This window comes from Macrotis lagotis, chromosome 7 (assembly GCF_037893015.1).
Source record: "Macrotis lagotis isolate mMagLag1 chromosome 7, bilby.v1.9.chrom.fasta, whole genome shotgun sequence".
NCBI lineage: Eukaryota > Metazoa > Chordata > Mammalia > Peramelemorphia > Peramelidae > Macrotis > Macrotis lagotis.
Genome location: NC_133664.1, coordinates 58,801,117 through 58,826,199, shown reverse-complemented (window position 1 = coordinate 58,826,199; position 25,083 = coordinate 58,801,117). Strand labels below are relative to the sequence as shown.

At 32.9% G+C, this 25,083-nt stretch overlaps 1 protein-coding gene across 1 annotated transcript in view; it reads right to left on the bottom strand.

Moving 5' to 3' along the window:
- Positions 1–25,083, bottom strand: part of PLXDC2 (plexin domain containing 2) — a 498,104-nt gene that overhangs the window by 211,010 nt on the left and 262,011 nt on the right. The window contains 1 exon segment of the mRNA XM_074192955.1: positions 22,703–22,772. Within this exon segment, the coding sequence (XP_074049056.1) occupies positions 22,703–22,772 (70 nt within the window).

Below are 25,083 nucleotides of genomic sequence, written 5' to 3'. Positions count from 1 at the left end.
ATATAAAGCCTCAATATCTCAAATAACTACCTACCCTCCCAACCAGATTTATTTGTTTTAATAAGAGAGGACAAGAAACTAATGTCCATTAGGAAGACACATAAAATCATTATCACAAGAGCAATAAAATCCAGAATTTGATCATTTCTTTCAAAAACCTGAGCTGTTCCCTTCCTAGTTACCAATTATTAAAGGATACTTTTGAAGAATCATATTGAAAAATTGCCTTCTAAGAAATAACATGCTTGCAAGACATCCCAACATCATCTCATATTTGAACTTAAAAGACAGTATATCTGTGAACTCATCCAACCTTTTTGGAGAGCAATTTGGAATTATGTCCAAAGGGCAACAAAAAATATGCATACCTTTTGATCCACCAATACCACTACTGGGTCTATACCCTGAAGAGATGATGAAAAAGGGTAAAAACATCACTTGTACAAAAATATTCATAGCAGTCCTATTTGTGGTGACAAAGATTGGAAATTAAGTGAATGTCCTTCAATTGGGGAATGGCTTAATTAACTGTGGTATATGTGTGTCATGGAACACTATTGTTCTATTAGAAAGTAGGAGGGATGGTAATTCAGAGGAAGCCTGGAAGGATTTGCATGAGCTGATGCTGAGCGAGATGAGCAGAACCAGAAAAAACATCGTACACCTTAACAGCAACATGGGAATGATGATCATCCTTGATGGATTCACTCATTCCATCAGTGCAACAGTTAGGCACAATTTTGGGGTATTTGTGATGGTATCATCTGTATCCAGAGAAAGAATTGTGGAGTTTGAACAAAGACCCAGGACTATTACCTTCAATTGAGAAAAAAAAATAAACTGTTATCTTATTATGTAATTCTATATATTATACATTATTTTTCTTCCTTAAGGATTGATTTCTCTTTCATTACATACAACTTAGATCAATGTATACCATGGAAACATGTAAAGGCTAAGAGACTGCCTTCTGTAGATGGTGGTGGAGGAAGTAAGAAAAAAAACCATTATCTTATTATGTAATTCTGTTATCTCTATAGTTTATTTTTCTTCCTTAAGGATATGATTTCTCTCTCATTATATTCAACTTAGATCAATGTATACCATGTAAACAATGTAAAGTCTAAGAGACTGACTTCTATAGGGGGTAGGGGTAGGGAAGCAAGAATAGGGGAAAATTGTAAAACTCAGAATAAATAAAATCTTTCTTTAAAAAATAAAAAAATATATATTTTCAAGCAAAAAAAAAATAAAGACAGTCTATCAATATTGGACCAAGCACATAGGGAAGGGCAGTTTATATAAGTCATGACCTTTCCCTAGACCAAGATCCCAGTTTCATTTTTTATCCATATTTTCAGAAGTCCTTTAATCCTTATAATAATTCAAACAATTAAGGTCAATTATCTCCATTTTACAAATGAAGAGAAAAATGAGGTTTAAACAAAGAGTAGAAATAGATTTGGAACTCAATCAGCTTGTTCTTCACTTGCCTTCTTATATCTTTCCACTTCCCTGTATTGCTTGAACCCTGAAACTAAAAGCTCAATCTTTCATTAAAACATTCTTGTATATCTACACCATATGGATCTACCTCTCAAAACCACCCAATCATTTTGGAAAAAAATATGGGACAGTTTCTCTGAAATAATGAAGTTATTCACTGTTTAGCTTCAAAAAACAGAAGTGACTAAATAAAGGGTCAAATAAAATGATTGCCACATTTTTTTTATCAAGGCTAGCCATAATTTGGTTGAGGCTACAAGAAAATCTCTTTAAGGGAACTGGTTTTGTAAATGCAAGAAGTAGTATGGAACAGAGGATGGAGACTTGGTCTTAGAGTCAAGAAAGCCTAGGACACATCATCCCCTCTCGGAAATCCTGGTACACCATGTCTGAGTGCTCCCAACAATACTATGACAGTCACAAAACGGGTACCCGTCTCCATTAGGACAAAATGAAAGTTATGATCCTAAGCACAAAGACGCAAGTATACATTCCTATGGGATGAGCGCATATGATATTACAGGATAACTGAAAAAAAATATTGAGGGTGCAGAGTGCTAGCAACTAAAGAGATTTGCAAAGATTTCTTGTAGGAGATGGCACATGAACTGGGTCTAGACTAAAGTTAGTTATTCAAAGATGTTTTTCATTCTATGTATGAAAGCAGCTGGTGCCAAACCAGGGAAGTATCCAATTTGGGCTACAGAACGTAGGTTAATGTGATTGAAATGTAGGTACTTACAGGTACATAATGTTCAATAAGCCTGAAAAATTTTCCTGGAGGCAGATTTTGAAAGGTTTTACATGCCAAGCTGTAGAACTGTATTTTTTCCCCTAGAGGCAGTAGGTAACTACGGAAATGTATTGAGTAATAACTGACATAGTCATATTTGTGCTTTAGGAAGACAATATTTGGAGATGTGTGAAGGATAAACTGAAGGAGATCAGACTACCATATGATTTCAGATAGGTTCTACACATTTCTAATAATAACAAAAGCAATTTATTTCCATTTTTATTTAGAACTTGAGGTATTTGAAAATTTTTCCTCTCAAGAACTTTTTTTCATATTTTAAAGTTATTTTTAAGATACTTAATGTTAAAGTTTTCTATATATATATATATTAAAGATAAGTAAAGGGAGGTTAGGAGATATTGATTTGAACACAAAACCTAAATTCAAGGTTAGTTTAGCTCTTTCTATTACATTAAACTGGAACTGCTCCCAAAATACTTATACATTTATTTATTCTTCTTGTTAGTCTATGTGTTCCTGTGATTTCACACATGTAGAGAATCTTGTTAGAGAAAAGGTTTGGTGTCAATTAGAAAAAAAGAAATTCCTAACTATAAGGAATTCAAGGACATTATTTATGGGTGAAATCTATGTCCTGAAATTTGCTTATTACTTATCTCAGAATGCTTTCCTATAATTATAATTTCTACATCTTAATTTCATATTCTATGACATTTTCACAACTCTAAAGTGAGGGGAGAATTTACATAATCATTTGATCTCTCTCTCTCTCTCTCTCTCTCTCTCTCTATATATATATATATATATATATATATATATATATATATATATATATTGATTGATTGCATAGGGGAGGCTAGGTGGTGCAGTGGATAGAGCACTGGCCCTGGAGTCAGGAGTACCTGAGTTCAAATGCGACCGACCTCAGACACTTAATAATGACCTAGCTGTGTGGCCCTGCGCAAATCATTTAACCCCATTTGGCTTGCAAAGAAACACTAAAATATCATAGATAGCTAATCAAAGAAAAAAAGAAATTAAAATCTAGCTTTTTTTTTTTTTTTGCACCTTCCTTCAGGGTGAAGGGAGAAAATCCACAAGATTCATCTTTCTCAACATCTTCCCCTCCCCTTCATAAATGCACCAGGAAAGAGTCAAGATGATGGAATAAAGTTACCATTTTGCCTAGCTTTCTCAATACACTCCCTCTTTAGTAACGTTAAAAATATACCAAACTGAATTCTAAACAGAAAAAGTAAAAAAAAAAAAATCATAGTGAGTCATTTTTGCAGCCTAGGACATATCAGGAAGACATTGATCTAAAGACAAGGATGAGGAATGGTCAAGAGCTCAGCTGAACCTGCACAGGAGCAGTAGTGGAGGCAGCACCTGGTTTTGGAAGAAGTAGCAGCAACTGGGAGCAACTCATCTCCTGGGGCCAGTAAAAGGTCCAAACACATGCACAAAGGGATGGCACTGGACACAGAATTGGATGCCATTCAGCAGCTTTGTCACCCAGCACTCAGTTCTGGATTGTAGTTCCCAGGGCATGGAGATCATGGGACCTAATTTTACAAGCTTCAGAGAGTGGAAAAGGAAGAAAATTACCAGATCTCTCCCCAAATTACACCAAGTCAGAAGCACTAAACACTTATAAACTCTCCCTGAGTTGTGCAAATAGCTAAAGGATATTAAAGACAGAAACTGCGGTCTTATATGGCCTAGTCCCAAATAGACTCTAGAAGGGAGCAGCATCCAATGATATCAAAATTCAGAGTTAAGAAATAAGCTAAAAAAAAAGAGCAAACAGAAAAAAAGAGTCTGACCATGAAAAGCAATTATGGTGACAGGGAAGCTCAAGACACAAACTGTTGTAGAAGATAATAATTTGAAAACACCTACAAGTAAAGCCTTTAAAGAAAATGCAGATTTTACACAAATCAAACAAAAGTTACTAGAAGATTTGATAGAAAGAATTCTTAAAAAGAGTAAAAAATAATATTCAAAAAGAACATTAGAGGAAAACTGTTAAGATAAATGAGCTATACAAGAAAATTATGAAAGGAAAATTGACATTTTGGTCAGAGGCACAAAAATTAGTGAAGAAAAATTAGTTCTTAAAATTAAAATTGGTTTAATTTTAAAAGTACAAAAATCACACTGGAGAAAATAACTACTTAAACGTAGATTTCAACAAATGTACTACCAGTGACAACTGTTATTTGGGAGGATGACTCTCCACAGAACCTCAAATTTTATTAGGATACCAAAGGACAATATAACTATATGTCCTTAAGCTTCCCCAATTGAAAAGTACATATTGCTACTTGGTTCAGAGAATGCTGGTTATATTTATAAAAAACGAAAGTCATATGCCTGCAATATTTCCATGGTGTTCATATCTGCTTCCCATTCCCTTACCTCACAAGTTCTGCCACAGAGTGGCATAGGATCAAGATGTTAACCACTATGCCCATCTGTGGGTATGCCAGATCCTGCATTTATGTCTGCTGGTTTACCAGATGGTGAAGAATCAGTACCATTTGTGGTGAGCCAACAACACAGCAGGTCAGCACTGCTTGGCAAAGCTGCCTGGCACTTTACAAGCATTATCCATTAGAGCTTTACAACAGGGCAATAAGGCAGGTAGGTACTAAGAGATATTATTATCCTCCTTTTAAAGATACAGATGTTGAGACTCAGAGTCTTTTAAGTGATTGCCTATGACTAGAAAGCTATTAAGTGTCAGAGATGGGATTTGAACTCAGCTTGTTTTGATTCCAAGGCTATCACTCTATTTATTAAACTAATTTCCACAGAGAGAATGGGAAGCCAGTAGAGAAATGAAAGAAATCATAGCTTCATTGTAGAACTGCCATGCTACTCAAAAGCTATTTATGCAGAATTACTCGGCCTTTGGTCGTACGTAGTTGTTCAGTCATTTTTAGTCATGTCATGTCACTTTCTTTCACCCCATTTGAGATTTTCATGGCAAAGATACAGCATTGGTTTGCCATTTTCTTCTCCAGTTCATTTTACAAATGAGAAATTGAAACAAACAGGTTTAAATGATTTGCCTAGTGTCACATAGCTAGTAGGTATCTGACATCAGATTTGACCTCAGGAAGATAGGTCTTCCTGACTCCTGACCTGGTCTGCTCAAAGGATATGAAAACGTTCTCCTATGATGAAGAAACTTTAAAATTAACAAAGGCTACTGTGAGTCCCTAAGTTTGGGTTGTTTTCAACATATCTGTACAAAGAGTCATATGCAAATATGTGCTCAATATTGAAATGTCCTATGTCATATCTTTCATATCATTTCTGAAACCCAGAGTTTTTCTTTATTTATGACTTAATCAAGTTTTAGCAATATTAAGACAAATAAGTATCAACTTCTGAATAGAATTATGAGACAAATAGATTAATACAGGATTCTACAATACATATATGCATTCATGTAAACATATGTGAACACACAGACACACAAAGAGATATTCAGATTATATATGTATGTATCTATAGAGACATGGATGTACACACACACACACACACACATACACACACAGAGAATCATATGGCAATGATCAATTAGTCCAAGGCTGAACCCTCATAGACCAGTTACCATTCCCTAACCCTATATAAAAAGTAGTTAATGAATTTTAGAGTGTTCTATAAATGTCATTTATTATCACACAGAAATATCATGAGTTCACAGGTAGGAGACCCTGGAGAAAATTGTTGTGGATGTCTAGTAGATAGAGAGCAGTAAAGGAAAACGAAATAGTTAACTGTCTTAAATGGTCCAGAAAAGATGAGAAGGATGAGATAGGAGAAGAATTCTTTGAATTAGTTATAAAAAGACTATTAGTAATGTTTGACAGAAAGCAGTTTCAGGGGAGCCATATTCTATAAGCCCAAAGAAAGGAGTGAAGCAATCAATGTTACTGCAGAAGTGGCTGCAAGGAATGGGTTTTATTATTTCTAGGTAGTTACCAGTAAATAAGAGCAAATGACTATGATATAAATGAATAGTAGTCAATTAAAAAAAAGTTTTAGTTTTGTTTTTTTTTAGGGAATATATTCCAGACACAGGAAAGAGCCAGTATTGAATGCAGACACAGACAAAAGCAAATTAAGTTCAAGGAAAAGCTCATAGCCCAATTTAAGAGGTAGACTTAGGGGGCTTGTATGGCCATATATATTTAATTCTATAGACAAGAGGAAATCATTGGGGATTTCTGAGTAGCAGAATGGCATGATGAGATCTGAGTTGTAGGAAGATTATTTTGGCAACTGTATATAAGATGATGTGCAGAGGATAAAGACAAAAGGCAAGAAGACCAGTTGGTGGTATTTCTGAAGTTCAACAGAGTGATAATAAAGATCTGAATTACAGTATATGTGAGAGTGGCAAGAAGTGAACAGAAACAAAAGAAGCTATCTCTGAGATATAAGAAGAAAAAATAAGATTCGTCAACAGATTGTATTTGGAAGGGGAGTTAGAGCAAACTATCATCAATGATTCTTGACATATAAAGCTAGATGACTGAAAGGATAGTGGTACCATCAATACAGATAGAGAAATCTGGAGGTGAACTTGGCGGGGAGGGGGAGAAAGGGAGATGATAAGTTGAAGTTCACTCATTTTTAGCCCTGTGTGACTCTTTGTGACCTGATTTGGGGTTCTTTGCCAAAAATATTGAAGTGGTTTGCCAGTTTCTTTTCCAGTTCATTTCACAAATGAGGAAACTAAGAGGAAACAGGTTTAGGTAATTTGCCCAGGGTCACATAACTAAGAAGGGTCTGAAACCAGATGAAATCAGGAAGATGATTCTTACTGACCAGTAGATATCTCTTCTTTTTTTATTTGTATAAATGCCACCAGTAAATAGTATTGGCATATAGGAAAATAGCATGAAAAAAAAAGAAAAAAACTTCTGAAGAGGATTTTGTTTGATATTTGCTCACTTACATTCAGTTAGTGAACATATATGTGTTATCTTCCCCATCAGAATAAAATTTCCTTGTACCTATCAATTGTTTCATCCTTTGTATGTGTATCTCCAGCACTTAACACATTATGGTTCACCTAATGGGCACTTTTAGAAATTCTGGTTGACTGATTTTTATCGGTAGCATCAAGCACAATATCTGACATATATATTAAGAAAACATATATCACAACATTTATTTTGTCAGGCAAAATGAATGAGAACTGACCAAAGATGGCTTATATCCTGAATGTTTTGTTTTGGGGAAGTGAGTACTTTATTCCTGTTCTATTCTCCATGTATGATTAATGGTAAAAGATGCCTTAAGTATCTTTTGGAATCATTCAAAATGAGATTTCCTGATTTTAAACATAATTTTCCTCATTATTTTTTATTTCAAAAAATTCTGCTATCTGTAAATATGAAAAATAAACTATATAAAAAGTAAAATTTCTATTCTAATACTCTCAATTTCTCTCTAATAAAAATACTCTAAAATTTTTGTTTTTATTTAAAATATATTTCACTGCTTTCAGTTTTTACATCACTTACATTTCTCAATGTATCCTTCCTTCTATCTCATAGACATTCATTCTTTATAACAAAGAATTTTTTAAAGGGGAACAATTAGGCATTCAAACTAACATATTGAAGAAGTCTGATATTATATTTGTTATCCTTGAAAATGATTCTTAAAGGAGTACTTGGCTTAGAATAAGATGGCTTATTTTAAAGTCTAGCTTTGCAGATTTTTTTGTCATGCTTTTCATGAACAAGAGGGTTTTGGTTTTTTCTTAGTTGAATCATATAATCTATAATGTTCCTTTATGTTCTTGAAGTCTATCCATCAATGAGACGTGTTAAACATTATCAAGCAAAGAACTGAAGGATTCTAAAGAGAGGCTGAAATATTTTTCTTTCTTGTTTTGGATGTCGCTCATATGGAAATGTTTTGCATAAATATACACACATATGTGTGTAATAGGTTTTATTTTTTTTGCTTTTTAATTGGGTAGGGAATATCAAATTAAAATAGAAAAAATTCAAAGTTCTTCTAATTAAAATAAATAAAAATAAAGTCTTTGAGTTTAAGTTTGAAATAATGTTAGTTTTTCCCCCATATTCAGAAGGGGAAAAATGCATCCAAAAGGATACAGATGCATTTTGAAGTGGACTCAATAAATGTTAGAACCAGAGAATCAAACTGCCTTGAAGCATTTGTTGATCTTCTGCTAAATAAATCCATCACTGCATCTGTTCACCATCATTTCTAACACTTTTGTTATTAGATTAAATTGCTATATCCCCCTTGCAGGTATCATAAAGCGAAATCTGAAAATGGAGGCATCTGTTTCTTGCTTGATCACAAGTAAGAAAACAAGAGAGTCTAGAGAAGAAATTGACCAAAATATTGAATTGTAATTTTTAGGCATTTCAGGACACATCAGTCATTGAGACCTAAGAAGAGGTAATTATAAGCAGAAGGTCTCTCTACCAGCATATAATCCTCTTAAGGACAACGTCTCAGAATTTTCTAACAGTTACTTGTAAATACTTTGAGCCACGAGAATTCTTTGCTAACCACTAGCTGTCATTCATTTACCACACTATTTTCCTTCCCAAGAATAAGACTACAAGTTCTTCCTAGTCTGGGGACACTGTGGTGAGAAATCAGTTTCAGATACTTTGGAGGGCTTTTTCTGCAAGTACTGTAAATCAGTGTTGGTACAGAAGTCTTGGTATTTAGGAAAACTTCTAAATTTTCACTTTTAGGGTTATACATCAGAAATACAGATGAAGAGAAACAAAAAAAAATGTCACAAAACCAAACAAAAAAAACCCCTTGATTCTCTCAAGATCCTAGTAAAAACAGCATTTGAAAACAAAACAATAAAAAAACTTTCTAAATTTTCCCATATTGTGTAATCCATTGCTAGTCAGTTAATTATTATATATGAAAAAAGAATCAGGACTTAGAAAGCTTTTGCCCTGGGAATCTATATATTTTATTTGCCTATTTTATATAGGTATTTAATACAATGTAGGAAGATTCAGAAGGGGCATACAATCATTAGGGTCAAAAAAACTCTTACAAGATAATTCATGGAGAGAGAATATGAGGATTATCTAAGATGAATATATTTTATAATTGTTTATCATTTTATTTTTACTGAATTCCAAATGAATTTCTGGTTCTGATTTGAACTTCAGTCAGACAGAACTGACATTTTGTGATCAGGGCAAACCTCAATTTCCTGTGACCTCAAGTACCTCTATTGTAAAATGAAATGAGTAGTATCTATGACACAGAATTGATGTGAGGTTCAACTTAGATAACATATATGAATATTTAGATATCTGTCAGATATTATTATGGAATAAGAACATAATATTTGGATTCTGAAATCTTGGTTAAAACCTAGCTCTGCCACTTGCTATAATGTTAAGTAAGTTCTTTTACCTAGCTGAGATGGTATAAAATATTGATTTAATATATACATATAAATTGATGCTGATTTATGTATATATACATATGTGTGTGTGTGTCTGTTAATTCTCACAAGAAATATGCCAAACATTTTATTTTCCTCATTCTATAAACTGAGGAAATTGAGATAGACAGAGGTGAAATTATTTTGTCCACAGTTAGACAGGTAGTAGGCATCTGAGATATGTTGAGGCCATTAGTCTCTGGGGAAACCAAGAAAGTTCTTCTGTAGAAAATATCAATGAACTACAAGAATACTAAGAGGCAAAGGTGATGAAGGAGATACCTTTCAGGACTGAACAAAGGCAAAAAATTGTCCTGGGTAAAAAACAATCAAAAGGTGAGCTTTGCTGAATCCAGGTGTGCATGAAAAGGAGAGATATATATGCATGCATATAGACACATACATATGTATGTGTTTATGTGCATGGATGGATGGATGGATGGATGGATGGATGGGGGGAAGCTAGGAAAGGTTTTTTTTTTTTTTTTTTACTTTGCATTGCTTTTTACATTTGTTCCTAAATATCTTTCAGGGATAGTAATACCTAAAGGAATTGATGAGTATCAGATGAGGTGAAAATATCATAAAGTTCAAAATGCATGATAGTCTATAGGAGAAAATAAAATTCGGTAAAGCTAGGTTTCTCTCCTGTGATTATAAAGGTTACTCATTGTGAAGGCAGTTTATAGATGAGCTTATTAACAAGTTGAGGGCATATATAGCCTATCACAACAAATAAATCACAGTAAAGAAATAAAATTCAGCCTCTGGAATAGAGTCTAGAAGTAACCACCATGCAAACACAATATGGATGGAATCATGGAATCGAACCATGGGAATGTTATCTATATCATTAGTTGAAGTCTTCGTCTCCTTTTTCATAATACAAATAATTCAAATCTAAACTCACAGGCTAAGAAGTTTAGTATTAGCAAACTCATTTAAATGAAACTGGGTAGTGTTATGCTGAGACTCAGAGATCACAAGTTTAGAGAAGAAAATAAAATCAAAGTCCATCTAGTCCAACCCTTTCATTTTATAGATGAGGAATCAAGGTCCAGAGAAGTAGGCTTAGGGTTAGAGTTACTTGGCCATGGTTAAATAAGTTCAAAGTCACACAAAGCCAGGATTCAATTACTAGTCCTTTGATAACTTGTCCAGCTCACTCCACTATATCAACCTACTTCTCTTAGTTACTATTTCTAAGGCTGAAGGTCAATTTCTATTTTTCTTTTCTGAATGTTGCCTAAATTTCAGATCTTGATCTGAGAGGGCCTATTTTATAGTCATCTTTACGACTGTCAGTTGAAATGTTGTCAAGGAAAATGGAGTCACTATGTAAAGTGACAACTGTGGCTACTGGCTCATTATTATGATAGGTAATCCATGGTACATCTAAAATTGATCCCTGTCAAAAAGGGAATCAGTTAATGGCATATAATATGGATAGTCTATATATGCAAGGGTTGAATAACTGGCTTAACTTAAAAATCCTTATTTATTAATTTGTAACACTACTTGTCAGAAGAAATGAATCAAAAACCAGAACATTTGGATTGATGACATACCACCTGTTTTCCTGCACATATTGTTTAGGTACAATATCTTTAATGATGCATATAATTCCATTTTGATTTTTTATTCAGCCTTTGAAGTAGATTATTTTAGAATGATCATATTCAATAATTAAACTTGTTTATAACTTTTTGCTTTTTCCCCAAGGAAGAACAGAAAACATTTAACATTTGAAGAAGTGAGATGAGGGAAGATTTATATATATATATATGTTTTTTTCAAAGCAATGTGGTTAAGTGACTTGCCCAAAGCCACACAGCTAGGTAATTATTAAGTGTCTGAGGTCGGGTTTGAACTCAGGTACTCCTGACTCCAGGGACAGTGCTCTATCCACTGCACCACCTAGCCGCCCGGAAGATGATATTTTTAATTAGATGCCAATGCTACAAAAACAATACAACATATATTGAAGACCCAAACAATTCACTTAATAGAAGATTCAGTTGATCGTGTAAAGTGTTCTGAGTTTAGTCATGAATCCCTAGGGACAAAAAAAAAAAACCACTTACCTAATCTGGAATCACATCATATCTCTGAAATTATGATAAGTTTAGATTTAATGGAGTTACTATAAATGTTGTTCAAGAGTAATTTACTTGACGGCATGAGCCATGACAGATACCATCTCATTCAATCCAACTTTCTGAAAGATATCTTTTATCCCCCTTCCTTCCTTTATTCTATGAACTATTCATCTAGGACATAATTAGAGTGTCAACTGAAAAGTTGTTCTAGAATTCAACAGTTTGGTAACTTTTAAATAAAGAGAAACTGACAGAAAAATTGCAAACAAAATGACTTAGATATGGAAACTCTGATGGGGTGAACAGAATTGTCATTGTTCTTGAAGGAAAGAAAAATGCAGAACAAAAGGTGGAAATTTAGAATAAAGAAAAACCAGGTCTAATTACAAGTCACTACTATGGCACTAGCTATCGATAAACATTCTAAATCACAAAGAGAAGTCATTATTGTCACAAAGGAAAATTTGGAATAGCAGAAATGGAAACCAAATAGCATGGAAAAATAATCCTGAAGTTTGAAAATTCCAATCATTATTCAACAGAAAGTCTCTTCTATGGAAGTAATTAGATACACACTATTAATGAATGAACATAGTTTTTCTCTTTTTCTCTTCATGATATTTCATAGCCCAACAATGGCTCAAATTCATTACTTTCTCTATATTGTGAATTTGAGCTTTATTGGCCGCCTTTTAAAGAAATCTTTAGACTATATAATGACAAAATGTAATGGGAAGAAATTAATATTTATGTTTTAGGATTTTAATACTAAAAATAAGTTATCAATGTTTTTAAATATTCCATTATAGCTTTATACATATTGCTGAGATTTTGTCATAAATGACCCTACCTCATAAAATAAAACTAATAAAGTGTTAATTACATATTGTTGCTAGCAAACTGAATTTACATCTAAGCAGAGATTCTAAGGTGTTAATTCTTTTAATGAAACATTGATTTTAATTTTAAAATCTTGATCCATCTCGAAAACTTAGTAGCCCCAAAAGAGAGGGAATATGATATCATAGGAAAATACATGGGATTTTGCATAGGAGAAACTGAATTTTAATCTGAATCACTTACTGAGTAATAATGGACTTAACCTCTCTGGAAATTAATTTTTTCACTTAAATATGGGGTTGAATTGGAGACTAGCTAAGATTCTTTTAGCTACTTACCTATAATTTCCTTGATAACAGGAAATCAAGTGGTGATAGAACAGACTGAGATTTTACAGAATTTTAGATAAAGATCTGGAGAAATCCTCAGAGACCATTAAATGTAACCTCTTTAATTCTGTGAATGAATGCAGAACCTGAGTGTCAGATATATTCAATGACTCAGCTAGAGTTTTCTACTTAATAAGGGACAAGGTTAGATTTTTGAATTTATCTATTCAGCCTAAATTTTGCAGTGAAACTTGTAAAGTTAGCTATATAACATAGAGATTTAAAAGCAAACAGATACCTGAAATGAAGATATAAATATTTTCAAAGTCATTTCAATACTCAGAATAAAAAGTGTAACAAAAGCTATTGTTAGAATCCTCATTACACAGCCAAGTAGCTTGTGTAGTGGACAGAGCACCAACTCTGGGGACAGGATGATCAACGTTCAAATTCAGTTTGAGAGACTTCTTAGCTATGTGATTATTGGTAAGTCACTTAACTTCATAATAGCAACTACCTCCCAAGATTGTTTGGAGAAAAAATTGATATATGATAACAATAGCACAGTAAGGTGACATTTATATATGTATATACATACATGCATACATAAATGTCTTCATATACACAAGTGGGTATATTGTATTTGCTGATATTTGCCATCAGGGAGGTGATGCCATGACATGCAGGTCAATTGGATTTGAGTGAGGGGATTCTGAGCCAAATCACCAGCCTGTCTTTCTCCTCAGGAATTATCTGGATCCAGTGGTAAGGTATGGATCGGTATGACTGGAGATGGTTCTGGATGTGAGGCAAACAGTTTAAATTGACTTGCCCCAAGTCACACACCTAGTATCTGAGGCTAGATTTGAACTCAGGTCCACTTGACTTCAGGGTCAGCATTCTACCCACTGCACCTTCTAGATACTCAAAGTATATATGCATGCATAGACAGACAGACAGATAGATAGATAGAGAGAGAGAGAGAGAGATGAATGATAGATAGATAGATAGATAGATAGATAGATAGATAGATAGAAAGAACATTATCTTTTTCATTAATTTGGAAAGAATTTATACACTTAACAAATCTGAACTATTTCCTTCTCTATTGTTGTTTTGTGTTCCTTATAGGACTTCAGATTAATGTTTTCATAATAATCAAATGAGAGAAAAAATAATAAACCAAAAAATAAGTTAAATGACAAATCTCAAAGATTCAGAGAAGATAAAATGAGAAATGATTTATCTACCTAGGTATAATGTACATACATACATACACTGCTTATTTTTTAAATTCTGCATAATATTCTTAAAATATTAAATTGGTATCTTTTTAAATTTCATTTAATATGTACCTTCTTTTGAAGGGCAGTGTGACAGATCTATGACTTCATTCATCCCAGACAATCACAAAATGACAAAATTCTCTATATCAATTTTGATTTGCACTGGTCTGCAAAGAGTTTGCTGGGGCACGTGGTTGTATAGATTAAAGTCTGAATTTAACCCAGGTCTTCCTCCTTACTCTAAAGAGGATGGCTTTCTATCCACTATTTCTCAATGACTCATTAATTATTTTTAGTCCTTTCACCACTTAAGAAACATGAAGTAACATATATCTTTGGCTCAAACCTCTTATTTTAATTTAATTTTCAATTTTCTGGCCATGGGTAAGAATTTTTTTTCTTCTTTTTAATCTTTTTTTTTAAGAGGCTGTGGAAATTGATAATAAACTAATTAAAAGGCAAGGCTCCTCAAACTACTTTGCCACTAGCAAAAATGGCAAATTTAAATAATCACTGTAATAGATTAAGCCAAAGTTTTATTGTGGCCCTGAGGCTATATCAGACTCACAGACTAATCAGGTCTTACCATAACATCATTAGAGTCTAGCAAACAAAAGACTGGAGCCCATCACATTATTGTGGAATTTACTTTTTCCTAAGATGCTTTGTTACAACACTAAATGTCCTCCATGATTAGAACTGAAAACATGGTTTTGTTAATGTTTGAAATAAGAGAGGAATAGGAGAAGACACTAGGAAGAATCATGCCTGGGAATATCAGGTATGTTGGAGAAGGTTACTCAGTCTCCTCTCCCAAGTCAAACCAAGAGATCACATAAAAAAAAAATCAAAAGCATATAGCATGGAATAAAACAGAAATGAAAATAAGCAAGCATATATTTATAATGGAAGCCAGGATTGTATATACTGTTTTAGTGGATGATGAATAAAACACCAGTCCAAAGGGTTCCCAGTAATCTCCCTAACCGTGAATGGTAACAGTTACAACAGCAAAATATTTGATCTACAATGACATTGTACTACACTGTAAAGGCCTAGCCTTATGGTTCTGTTTATTTCACAAAAATTAAAACTTTGGATAATATTTTCTCTGGTCTGCTGGATATGATATCAATTTCCCAGCTGTTCCATGGGCTATTGAAAATAGAGAAAGACTTTATGGGTCAACCCTACTACATGCTCCATAAGTAACCTCAGACTGTTAAAAATTAGAAGTCTTCAGGGGCAGCTAGGTGGCAGAGTAGATAGAGCGCCGGCCCTGGAGTCAGGAGTACCTGAGTTCACATCCGGTCTCAGACACTTAATAATTTCCTAACTGTGTGGCCTTGTGCAAGCCACTTAAGCCCATTGCCTTGTAAAATCCTAAAAAAAAATAAAAATAAAAATAAATTGGAAATCTAGCTATTTGGACTCCAAAAGACAGTCAAATTCAGCATATGAAGAAATTCTAAATTATGGATGTCTATGTCACAATGAATAGAATGGGACTGATTGAGTTAATTATTTTGTCATGGGCTCTAAGTCATAACCAAAACATAAATCAAAAAACATTTTTTGAAGAGAAGGTAAACATGTCAAAATTCCAAATTATCTTCTTTATTTTTTCTGCTTCACAAATTTAATCTCCATCAAATCATTTACCAGGAGGAAGTCAAGTTTTTAAAAGATGAATAGAAAGGAATTTTTACAAATGTTGACAAAGAAAATAAAATGTTGAAGAAGGTCCTATTCTACAGATAAAGAAAACCAGCATTTGCTATGATTAGAGACCAAGGGACTATTCAGTTGCTTCTGTTCACCTGACTCTTGTGCAGACCTTCCTCTGTAAAAATCAGAATGATTAAATATTTTGCTTATATAGCTTCATAATATTTAAACATTTTAGAAAGGAATAATAGAATGCACTGGTTACAAGGTCTTGGTGGGAGAACTTGATGTGGGGAAAATCATAGGGGTGAGAAAAGGAGAACATTGAATATTTTTAGTGTAGAAACCTAGTGAAAATTCAGATGGGCAGTAGATAAGTATCAGTAAATCATAAACATCCTCATGTTAATTATAATGTTTGTAAATGTCGATTCATAATTAGAAAAGAGGAAAAGAAGTTAGGAAATGCTCTGGCTCTGACAAAGACTTGAGCTTTCTGCACAAAAGCTTTAAATAACATGCTATACTTTTCCTGCTCCTACCACACAGAGTTTTTATTTTTTAAAATTTTTTTCTAACTTTAAAACTGAAATCTTTTTTTTTCTTTTGTTTTAGGGAGAGCTCCTCACTAAACCTTTTTTCTTTTGTTTTTGTCTTAGAGATGAAACTTTTCCAAGTCTTTCACATTTATCCCTTAAGGGAATTCTTTCCACAAAAACTTTTTTTCAGACCTGGAAGTCTTCATGCCCTAGACTAAAAGATATGATTCATATTTAGTGGTAATCAGTTTTGTGGTGCCATCTTGACCCAGCAAATATTCAGCTTTTAATGAAGAGTGGATGTGGCCATACTGATAAAGAGAACTGAATTTAAATTAATTCTAATAAAATTTCATCTATATAAAATTTCAAGGAGATCAACTGACTATCACAGAGGTGGGGAATGTTATTATTCTCGTCAAGAGAAGATCCAAGAATCAACAATGGATAGTCCCAGAATATAGGAAGAGTTATGCTTAGAAATTCAATTGAGAACCCATATTGGTCATAAAAACTATAAAATCCAGATAAAATATTTGCTTTCTTCTCCATTTATATTATGTATGCTAGGTCCATATCTGTAGGCAAAAAACTGGCCCCTCCTAAATTATTGTTAGTGAAAAATTTCCTGTAGACAGGTTCCTAATGTTATTTTTTATTCTGTATTTTGCTAATTCTGACAGAATCGACAAATCTTATATTTGAAAAAATTAGAGGTCATTTAATTTAACTGCAGCTATAGGAAATATTGCTCCAAGAGAACCAACATGATATCTTCAGAAATTTTTATTTAAGTCTGACAATAAGCAGAAACTCACAATCTCTGAAAAAATACATCATTTTTTTTCTTGTAATGTGCTCACTATCAGGAAGCAATTCATTGCCCAAAGCCCTATTTTTTTCTTCTCAATTTTATTCCATCAGACCTAATTTGGTCCTCTGGAGTCAAGCCATACAGTATTAATTCTAGGAAAAGGATAGCATCATGTTCCTCTAAGTCTTCTCTGTTCTAAGCACATATAGGCCTTTGAATTAACCTTGCTATTTAAATTTAAAACCCTTTCCCTATTCTGCTTCCCTTCTCTGGATGTTCTTGATATAATATGGTACTGCCAAGTTGATTACTGTGCCAGAAGTGGCTTGACAGTGGTCAAGTTTCACAGAACATTCTTTGTAATCCTGGAAATTATAAATCTCCCTAAAATATCTTCAGACTGAGATGACTTACTTAACTATCATATCATATAAGTAACTCATTTTGAGTTTAGAAAACCTCTGACACAACAAAGCAAACTTCGCCTGGATATTCTTCTTCCACACATAATGGGCTAGAATATATTTAGCCCCCCCCCCCCATTGTTGCTTCAATGAGGTCATTTTTAGAATTAATGCTCTCCTAGAACAATGATTTATGCTTAATGAATGAATGAATCCTTAGTTACTACACATAAATTAAGCATCACCAAACTGTGGTTAACTTAAACCATTGAAGATTTATAACAGTCCTTCTAACAGCTATTATAACAGATCCAATAAAAGCCTAAGATTTTTATTTAGCCTTAGCTTTTATGTGAAAAAGAACAATTTACAATGGTAAATGTGAAATTAAATTGACAATCAAATTCATTCATACTATTATACTTCATTCAGGATGTTATAAATTATATTGACAGTTAAATTAAATGACTTCTAACTTTTCCAAATATGAAATTTGTCGATTCTGTCAGTTAAGTAAAATATAGACTAAAAAGTAACATTAGAAACCTGTCTACAGGAAAATTTTCACTAACAATACTGAAACATGGTAAATGTAAAAAAAATTGAGGCAATGATTCTCATGCATATTATTTTGTTTTAAGTATCTGAATAATTATGAGTCCTCTTTACCTTCTATTCCTCTCATATGAATATAGAAAAAAAATCACTTCTCTCCCTTCTACTTATTACTACAATTGGTGGCAGAATTAAGCCATGTTCAAATAGTCTAAGAAATCACACAATGCTTCAATAACTCTAATACAAATATAGTACTTAGCTCATATTAGATGATTTAAGATGCTGCATTTTGGAGACTCTGTATGGGCAACTAGATGCCACAATGAGTGGAGAGAGAATTTGGCCTAGAGTTAGAAAGGCTCATTTTCCTGAGTTCATATCAGGTCTCATACAAATACTGGCTTTATGACCCTGGGCAAGTGACTTAACCCTGTTTGCCTCAGTTCCTCATTAACTGGAAAAGGAAATGGCAAACTTCTCCAGTATATGGACTGAGAAAATTCAAATGGGGCAGTAACTAATTAGATGACGACAACAACAACGTGAGCATACAATTATCTCAGAATAGAAATTTTTAAAAAATGAGAAAAATTAAGTTTAGACCTTACCAGAATAAACTTTACAATAAATGCAGTTTTATTATCTTCTTAATTACTTTAAATCACCTTCATTCATAGTGTTATAAATAGAAATATATTTATGGGAGGCTGAGAAGAATCTTTGATTTACCTTTTTAATATATAAGAAAAGACGGTTTTCAAAAAACAGATTTATTTTAAGAAAAAGACAAATGAATACTTTCATACTCTACTATCAGTGGACTGGAAAAATGAGATGGTGAATATTTACAATTCATTTTGCACATAGTTTATATGAAATGAAGGTTGTGAATACTAGAATGTCTAATAAGTAAGAATTCATTTTAGAAGTCTATAAATAACTAACCTGACATTTATCTTTGATTTCATACTTTTAACTAGAGATTTGAACATACTTTTAAAAAAAGATACTCTTTTCAAAGAATGTTATATCTGAGATTCAAACGAGCTACCACTAAATGACTAGATAATTTTATTATTTTAACTTTTCCTGCCATATTAAGTTGAGAGGCAATATCAATAATCCACTGACTTTTGCAATTTAAATATACTTCAAATTGCTGTGTTAACAATGAACTATATATATATATATACACATATATATGTATAGATAGATATAGATATATATCTGAAGTAATTGAAAGATTAGAAGATATAAAAGAACCCTTCCATTGATGTTGAGGGATGGGGGGACACTAGAAAGTAAATTTTCCACAATACTTATCTATATAGCTCCCATTCATCAGACAGTTAAATTCCCTTTCCTTTTCCATTTCAAAAAAAGAATATATGAAAAAGTATGGGAGTCTCTCATCCTGGAAGATTCCTCTACTTATTCATTAGATGTTGCAGAAATCTTCATTTTGCTTCCTTCTTCACTTGCTCTTCTCTCGATTTTTTGTTCTACTTTCTCCACGAAGGTTACCTTCCTCCCCCACCATCAACTTTTCATCTTTTGTTTTAATGTTTAATTTTCCCATTATAGAAGGTAAGTTCCCTAAGGACAGGGATAGTCTATCTTTTGAAAAATCTTTTAATTCTTAGCATTAGCTTGTATTTGGCTCCCAGTAAGCATTTATTCAACTTATTTATGTCTTCAGCCAAGAGATAATTCCTATTAAATACAAAGTCAGAAGCTATCATATATAGTCACATGCTAAGTGATTGGTCCCAGTAGCCTCACACACAACCCACTTTTGCAAAGACATCCTAGCCAACAGTTAAAGGTGGTTTTATGGTTACCCTAAGGAAAACTGGACTCCTTATAAATAGGAGTGTTGCATTTGAAGTCAGGGGACCTCTGTTCAAATATTATTGAGCTACATTCAGGCTTTGTAAACTTCATTAAGCTTCTAAATTATCTATTAAAGGAGGGGGTTGGCACTGCATAACTCTGACACATTCTGGTTCGATGGACAATATGTTTATTCATGTTTGAGGATGTGTTCAAGAAACAATGAAGAGATTATTTGAAGCAATGACATTGCTTTCAGGATTAATTTGGGACAAACAATTCCTTCCTAGAAATCCCAAGGCAAATATCTTCATCAAGAGAGAACTTTTAATTTGATTAAAAATTCCATAAAATAGCAGAGGAAGAGACCATTTAGACCCCAAAAGGCTAAAATAAATATCCAAATTAAATATAAAGGACATATAAAAATGCTATCAAATGTACAGAAAGAACTGATAAAGAGAGGTTTGTATAGAACATTTTTAATTACAGATATATGAAAATATAATGGTACCCATCTCAAGGGTTGGCGGGAAGGAAGAAAAATAGAAATGATGATTTTGAAAGGAATAACAATTTGTGATTAGCAGATAAGCAGTCTCGTGTACGATCAGTTTTTATTGTACTGTTGTGGAAATGCTTGTTTTATTCCATAAATAAAAATAATATAAAATAAATATTGTTCTTAAGGTATAATAATAATAACAATAGTTATAATAATAAATATTATTTTACAACATAGTGCAGGGCCTGGAAAACCATAAACATTATTTAAATGCTTATTCCCCTCATTTCCTTTCAAGAATAAAAACAATGGCCACAACATAGAACTAGTCATTAGAACAGTATGCAACTAATTAAATCTCTGGGGACAAAGTAGGATAGGGTATTGGATATTATTCCACCTCCTTGCCCCCCCCCCCCACACACACACTTTTCAGTTTAAGGAATGAAAGTTCATTAAAATTAAATGTTTTTTCTGAGGTCATATATCTGACTCACTGACAGCAAAGCTGAGTCTTCTATTTAAGTTTCTGAGTCTTATTCCATGACCCTTTCTACTATACTTTGCTGCCTCTCATTTTGTTTAACTTGTAATAGGGGGACCCTTTGCTTTTCTTGTTCCTTCCTTATTTGACTCACAAGCAAAAGATCATGAATACATTTCTTCCAAATTTTTGAAGTCCTTTACCAAGGATGTGAGAGATAAAACCAATGTTGCAGGCAAAACTTGTTAACTTCAGACTTCTAAAGAAGGCAAGGTGTATTATCTGTCTGGTTTTTTTTAGAAGAGACATATTTCTTAGATATGTGCAAACACAAATATAAACATATATTGTCATATGACTATTAGATAAGTTATAAATAATCATTTCTTTTCTTGTAGCCCTGATTACAACCCAATCCTAGGGGTCCCAGAATCATAAAATCTCAAATTTGAGGGTTGGAAAATACTTCTGAAGATAACCATTTCAACCCATACCAAAAAAGGAATCTCTACTAAGACATTTCTGATAAGTGATCATTTGTATGATTATATTCCATTTCTTCTTGTCTTTGGAATATTGTGGAGAAGAAACTTGCCATCTCTCCAAGTAGACCGTTACATTTTTGGACAGTTTTAATTGCTACAATTTTTTTTATCTTAAGCCAAAATTTCTCGCCTCACATGTAGAGAGGAATGGGTAGGAAATATCCATTGCTCCAAAGTCCTATGCATTTTCTAATTAAGATTTATCAAAAGTGAACAATATGAGTCTTTGTCAAAACATCAAGTTCACCCTCCAAAAGGGGAAAATATTCAAAATAATTTTTAGAGTATAGCTGATATAAATCACTTGTTTCTTTGCCAAAAAATGGTTCTATTGTTAGTATCAAATATGCCCTAATTTTTATTTCTCTCTATTTCCTTCCCATTTCCCCTTCTTTTTGTCCTTCTCCTCTTCTTCCTATTGTTTTCCCTCTCTCTGGAACACTAGTACCATCCACGGGCATTTTGCTTAGTTCTCTTAATGATACTCAGGAATAAAAATGATCTGCTTCTTGGATAATCCATAGGAAATGAAAACTGATTTCATAGGGTTCTTCCAACCTATATACTGGCCTCCATGTCAGGAGAAAGTATATAATTAGAAAAACTGACTCCAGTTTTCTAGGTTTATTTTCAAGTGAATATCACAACTGAGTTGTCACCAGCATGCATAGTGACAATAGTGGGAGAAGTTTTCAAAAGATCAACACATTTACACAGGATAAATCCAAAAAGTATAATGTGACCGGTTTCCTCAGATTATTTTACTTAATGGTTTCACTCCAATTTCCATCAATCAAGGATTCTTACTATTTCTGCCAGAAATGGAATTATAACTTGGAAGGAAAGAAGGAAAAAGTCTGGCCTGAAAATTATTAGTGTTGTCATTTTTTCTACTATAAAACTTTGCTTGTACTTCCTGTAGTTTAAGTCCTTGTCTTTATAATATAAAATACCGATTTTTTCAACAAATGCTACATCTTTTTTCTTTTTAAATTACTGTAGTAAAATTTGGGAGAGAATTCAAAGTAAATGGGCAGAAATCTACTTACCCCCAGTTGCCACAGTGATTTCACGTAGAAAATGGCCATAAAATGGAAAATCGAAGGACAGATTCACTCTCTGCAAGGAACAACACCAGAAAAGAAAAATCAATAATCTGCAGAATAGCAAATATAAAATGAAAAGCTTTTTTAAAATGTGATGTTCCAAAAGAGTTGAGAAAATGGACCTCAATCTTCCTTTTGAAGGTAGGAGGATAAGGATGCAGGCTATTGCATATGTTGTTAGACATGAATTATGTGATGATTGGTTCCATTGAATTTTTTCTCCCTTTTTTATCATTCTTTGTTATAGGGAATGATCAGAGGATAGAGGAGAGTAGAGGGATAGATTTGGAAATGAAGGTGATATCATTTTTCTTAAAAAATATGTATATCCATAAAAAGCGTTCTGGTTTTCTTCCTTTAAATGATGCCTCCTTCCTTGTTATTTGAAAAGTGAAATCATCCTTGATGAAGGTAAAATTGACTTATTATTCTTGTAGCTAGGCAAAGCAATCACCACATTTCAAGACATGCTTGTTACTAGTATCTCTATTATTCTGCAGATTTCTGCTATGCATCAAAGGCAGATCAATCAGTAACTTGGTAGGGGAGTAGTGAGGAAGAAAAGTAACTATGATTGAACTATGAATTTTTGAGAAAATTTGTTTTGAATCATTTGACTTTATTTTTTCACCTGATTTGCCCATCAACACAGTTAAACTGGTTTGTATAGATATTTACTTAAAATCACATCAGCGTACATAGTGCCCTATTTTCTTTCTCTGTACCTTGTGATGAAAACCAAGCTGTTGTCAATGGATCTTAAAAGACAGAAAAGTGGAGAAAGAATAATCATAAAGCTGGATGTTTAAAGTGTAGATCCTTTTTTTAAATATATGGCTACTTCATCTCTTTTTGTCATTATGCACTGCTAATGTGGTGAAGTTAACTGTGACAGAAGACAATCTTTTTCAAGTACCTAAATTGAGAATCACCTAAAGGTCAACAGAGAGACATAAGATAGGTATGAACAATCTATAATGCACTACAAACAGTAATCAGGGAGAAATTATGGACAGGATATTAAAATATATATGAATACAAAAAAAGATGGTTTAGTCACAAGACAGAGATGAAAGATAAGTAGTGGGCTGTTTCATTTTGTACAAGGATTTATCATCCCTTTATTTGAGGTTTCTAATGAAAGAAAAAAATAAAAACATTTTCCACTGTGCTCACTAAAAAGAAAGGATATTTGAAAATATTAATAAAATGAGTTGTGCATCTGAGTCAGCTATGTGGAATAAAAATCAGAGTCAGGAAGATCTGAATTCAAAGACCATATTAAGACATTAGTTGGTTGTGTGACTTTAGACAACTCATCATATGTGCATTAGCTTCAGTTCCATCAGTTGTAAAATAAAGATAATAAATATATTTAACTTATACAGTTGTTCTAAAAATCATATGATAGTATTTATGTAGTGTGTGTTGCAAACCTTAAAATAATATATAGATGCTGACTATTGTTACTAGAGCAAAACTGCACATATAGGTGAAAATGAGCTTAACAATTTTATAAATCACTAGATACAGTATAAAGACATTAGATAGTAGATTATTAAAGGTTGTATAAAAAGATTTCATGCTCTAGAATCTTTACCAAGCCAGAAAGAAATAAATTCCCCAGGAGAAAAATTCAAAAAAAAAAGAATTGTTCAAGGATTCACCACTTTCTCATTAAGGGATATCCTCGTCTTTAAAGAGATATTTGTGTGTCTTTTGTCTCTTCACCAAGGCAACACAAAAAAAATTGTTAAAATAAAAAAATAGCCCTTACTATCCTATGCCTAACTTTTGCTACCAGAGATGATGATGTTCTAGAAGAAAAGAAGATGCCAAGCAGCCTTTCTACTTAAAATATATATTTGGTATTTTTCAGATGCCATGTTTGTCTGAAGATCAAAAAATGGAATTATGATGAAATGGATCAAGTCATTAGATATGGAATAGTATTTGTTCTCTAGGAAATATGACAAAAGAGAAAGGAGCAGCCTATGTTCAAAGAAAGAGCCAAAAAAGATAAAGAGCCCAAGTCCTACAATAGTAATCCCACGTTATTCAAATAGTAACAGGAAGATTACTCAATATATTGGGAAAATATTCCTATGGGAGAATAATGGAAAACCATTTATAATAATCATTGAAGAATAAGAGCCTGGGGGAGGGGGAAATTTAATTTAGATACTATGGAAATAATCTTAGTTTCATTAAAGTATAACAAATTTATTCCTTAATATAAATTTTATAACAGTACAATCTTATACATGATAAGCAGGGCTATGTGCAACATTGCCTTCATTAGAACCATCCAAATATTAAAACTG